We start from the raw sequence: 5,000 nt of genomic DNA, 5'->3' as shown, positions 1-5,000 counted from the left end.
TGAGTTTTGGGTCGGGAATGATAGATGTGTCCCTTGTGCTGCTTACCTTTAGTGTAAGGCTGAGGTTATTAGCATATATATTTCCAAATTGTATATTTTTGATGGTTGTGTGTTTGTGTGTATAGATAATGGAGTTTCCACTTTGATGCTACTACTGTCATTCCTACTGCTACTATTTCTGGTAATACTACTATTGTTATTATTATTATTACTACTGCTATTATGATTATTCCTATCAGCTCCCTTGTTCCCCACTCCCATCTCAACTCTCCCTTCCCTCTTAACTCCCTCCTAACTCCCTTTTATCAGCCAGCCTGCCCACACCCTCTCTCGTCCTTGTATATCTTAGGTAAACAAGGAAACAATGGAAGTACTCTGTGGTGTGTTTACCTTGGAAACACGTCCTCATCTCACCCACATTACATACACTTACAAACACAGTATCCAAGTCTTTTTATTTGTCCGTGTCTGAGTCCTCTTGTTCTCTTGTTCGTTAGTGGCTGGATCTCTTAGTATTTTGTTCACGAGTGAGTGAGTTTGTCTTCACTGCTCAGAATGAGACAGTAAGGCAAACACTGTGTTAGTTGGAACTACAACACAACTGGAGTGTACAGTACACTCATAGTCACACAGCCAAGAGACCTGATCACTGTCCTTCTACAGAGTCTTAAGACTTTATACCTCTCGTCTCAAGAGTTTCCAAACCTTCTCACAACCTTCAGACTGATAAATAGGACACACGTGTAATACCCGGATATGTTTGCTGTGAAGATATTTCGCCAACTAGGGTCTTTTATTCAATATTGGATACAGTGGAAGATGAGGTAACCAGTCCCTCGGCTATCCTTTAGCTCACACATTTCAAATATCTTTACAAGATGCTTAATTCGTTCTTCCTTCTCCAGGAACTGCGAAAGCAGTGTCAGGATTTTGCGACGGCGCTGCTGGACCACACTAGATCCTCCTATGAACTGGAGGTGCTACTGAACCACGACCCGACAGGACCACCACACGAACACGGCGAGAGAATGCATCTCAACCGTCTCAAACTGGCCATCAAACTCAAGCAGAAAAAGGTATGAGTGATCATCCATCACCTTCCATCATGCTAGTCCAACTAGCCAATTTCTCTCCATCTACCCACTCATCCGCCTATTTCTCCAGCCATTCACTCACCCAGTTAACTATCTTCCAGTTCCTGAAACCTCAGATGATCACTCTCTAAGTTGTGATGAATTCACACTTCTCAGTTCATCATCTTAGAGACTCATTCTCATTATCCTTCAATCATACCTACTAAGTGAAGCCTCACTTAATAACTCCACACATCTACACATTTTCTTCTACTAATTTTTAAACATTTTATCCAATGTTTTTATTTTAAAACATCGGTTTTGTTAAAGGTTTTAATGTAAATTGTTAGGTGTGTGTAATTAATATTAATTAGAATAACTGATTATATATATATATATATATATTTCTACATATATATTTATTTTATATATATATATATATATATATATATATATATATATATATGTATTATATATATTATATGTGTGTGTATATATATATGTGTATTTATATATATATATAAATATATATATATATATGTATATATATATATATATATATATATATATAATATATATATATATATATATATATATATATATATATATATATATATATATATATATATATATATATATATATATATAAGGAATTCGCGAGAGCAGGCGAAATATACACAAACACTGATCTCTGGCTGAAGGAGACTCGAACCTACGAACCTTAGGACAAGGTACGCAGTGCTTTACCATCCTACCCACACTAGACAATGATTGCTCTCGCGAATTCCTTGCATTGTTAAGTAAGGCTGATGCATGCAGGGGACGAGATGAAAAGCTGTAAGCCTTCTCCCTGAAAGCTGGCTGCCTTGGATCAAACGTGTAGCGTAAGCTACACGCCACGGTATTGTCCAGTGTGGATAGATTGGTAAAGCACTGCGTACCTTGTCCTAAGGTTCGTAGGTTCGAGTCTCCTTCAGCCAGAGATCAGTGTTTATATATATATATATATATATATATATATATATATGTCGTGCCGAATAGGCAGAACTTGCGATCTTGGCTTAAATAGCAACGCTCATCTTGCCATATAGGACAAGTGAAAATTTGTGTATGCAATAATTTCGCCAAAATCATTCTTAACCTAATGAAAAAAAAATATATTTCACTGTGTTTGTTTAGTATTAAATCGTTATAATAAGGTTAGGTAAGTTTTCTAAGATTCTTTTGGTGCAAAATTAATTTTTTTTACATTAACATTAATGAAAAAATATATCTTTAAACGTATAAGAGAAAATTTTAGAAAGGACTTAATTTTAAATGAGTTCTTGCTAATTGACCAGTTTTACATATTCGGCACGATATATATATATATATATATATATATATATATATATATATATATATATATATATATATATATATATATATATATATAAATATATATATAATTACACAAAAATTTTTTAGCCTCTCGCATACAATTGCTATAAGACGTCTTGTAGACGTCTTGAAAACGTCTACAAGACATGCTCGGCTAACGTGCTGGGCTGCCAAATTATCCTCATTTGTTTCAAATTAATTCATTATTCTCGTCAAACTGCGTCTTCTGAAGCATCTTTTACGTCACAAGACGAAATAGCATGCTAAGTTGTTAGGTTTTTGGGCGCTAAGTTGGCTATATACTTGATATATTGTAGCAAAGTGAGATATATAAGAAGAAAGAAAAGAAAGATGGGGTGAAATTAAATTCTGAATGTGTGTGTGTGTGTGTGTGTGTGTGTGTTTGTACGTACGTGTGTACGTAAGGAGTACCGAGCCACCATCACTCCTTGCGGTGAATGCGTAACACGGACGATGGGAAAATGCGTATCCGTCCACTTGGCGGTCACGTAGAGAGATGACCTATACGAGGAAGCAGTGAAAGCAGAGTCCACGCGCAGTTTTACGAACAGGTGCGAAATGGCCCACGAAACAAAAGATGAGCCTCAACTTTATCATCCACAACACTGTAAGTATATCCAGGTGAGAATTCCATACATTCGTACATATATACATACATTCATGCATACATAAATACATACATAAACACACACATACATATATACATACACGTACATACATTCATAAGTGGAAACATTCATACATACACAAATATTCATACGTGCAAACATACATACATACATGCAAACATACATACATGCAAACATACATACATGCATACATATAAATATACATAAATACATACACACATACATACATACATACATACATACATACATACATACATACATACATACATTAAAATAGACATAATCTCAACCAATCAGAATTTAAGAAAATATAAATTCTTTCACGCCATCTCAGCCAATGGGAAGCCTCGTTCCACTACTACATACAATGCCATAATGTCTCAACCAATCAGCGCTCGTTGGCTACTGGTAATTACCACCTCATTTAATCACCGCTAATGGCACCTGTGACATAATTACCTTCCTCCTCTTTGAATATATTAAGTTCCAGCCACTGGAGAGGCCATGTTAAGTTCTCCAGTGTACACTGCGTTAGTCTAACAGCCTGATAGTCTAACAACCTGATAGTCTAACAACCTGATAGTCTAACAACCTGACAGTCTAACAACCTGATAGTCTAACAACCTGATAGTGTAACAACCTGATAGTTTAACAACCTGATAGTCTAACAACCTGATAGTCTAACAACCTGATACTCTAATAGCTTAATAGTCTAACAACCTGATGTTTTAAAGATACGGATGAACCACACAGATGTCAGGAAGTATTTATTCAGCCTCCGGGTGGTCGTAAAGTAGAATGATCTCGGAGGGAGAATGATGAAGGCAGGGAAGGTACGATAGGAGCCACGAGGCTAGGAGTGAGTGAATCTGACAAGCGAGATGTTGAGAGGATTGGGACAGGAGCTAAAGATCGACCCCTGAAGGCACATGCAGATGAGTACATATATTCTCTCTTTCTCTCTCTCATACACACACCTATAACACTTAACAATTATTGTTCTCCACAGTTCGTTGCGCATCCCAACGTGCAGCAGCTTCTGGCTTCCATCTGGTACGAAGGGTTGCCTGGCTTCCGACGTAAAAACATGGCGCTACAAGCACTGCAGATCGTCAAGATTGGTCTGTTGTTCCCCATCTTCTCCATCGTGTACATCCTGGCCCCCCACACCACCCCAGGCCAGACCATGCGCAAGCCTTTCATCAAATTCATTTGCCACTCAGCGTCCTACCTCACCTTCCTCTGTGAGTGATGCTGGGGGAGGTAGATGTGGGGAAAGAGAAAGGTGGGGATTGGTCTCTGGTGCTGGGGGGAAGATGGGGTGTTGGGAATGGGGTGAAATGAATGGCTTGTCTGTCGAACCAGGGGGTATAAGAGGGAAGGATATAAGGGTTTGTGTTGTGGGAAGGGATAAGGAAGGGAGAGGTCTGTGGTAGAATTAAAGGAAAGGGGACTGAGAATGATTTCTTCCTCTTAGGAAGGACAGAGTATCTGGGTTGTCTGTATCTCTGTCACCACCATCTACAATGTCTGTTGGAGTGATTGCTGCCTGTTTATCTGTTGCACATATCTGTGTGCTGTGTACATAGCACACATACATGTGTGCTGCGTACAAAGCACACATACATGTGTGCTGTGTACATAGCACTCATACATGTTTACACATGTCTCTGACCTAACAATATATTTCTATATCATTTTACTTCTATATATTGTCTCTAATTCTAATAATCACACTATCCCAGCTATCAGTTTTCTCTTTCAATAAACAGTAAATCTTATCCTGTTGACTGTACTCTTCCCAATCTAACGGTAACAATTCTTCCCATTAAAGGCATCTTTACCAAGTGGATCTATCTTCCAAAGTGACAGTCATCTCTGACAGTCAGATACCCTA

General features: G+C 37.9%; 1 protein-coding gene across 1 annotated transcript in view; it reads left to right on the top strand.

The window, feature by feature from the left end:
- The window catches only part of LOC138854541 (transient receptor potential-gamma protein-like), a 109,273-nt gene extending 104,918 nt beyond the window's left edge, over positions 1-4,355 (top strand). The window contains exons 8-9 of the mRNA XM_070098364.1: positions 906-1,076; positions 4,113-4,355. Of these exons, the coding sequence (XP_069954465.1) occupies positions 906-1,076; positions 4,113-4,355 (414 nt within the window). The remainder of the gene's footprint in view (positions 1-905; positions 1,077-4,112) is intronic.
- The last annotated feature ends 645 nt before the right edge of the window (positions 4,356-5,000 follow it).

This window comes from Cherax quadricarinatus, chromosome 4 (assembly GCF_038502225.1).
Source record: "Cherax quadricarinatus isolate ZL_2023a chromosome 4, ASM3850222v1, whole genome shotgun sequence".
Taxonomy (NCBI): domain Eukaryota; kingdom Metazoa; phylum Arthropoda; class Malacostraca; order Decapoda; family Parastacidae; genus Cherax; species Cherax quadricarinatus.
Note: the sequence above shows the minus strand (reverse complement) of the source record. Positions and strands in the feature narration are given on the sequence as shown.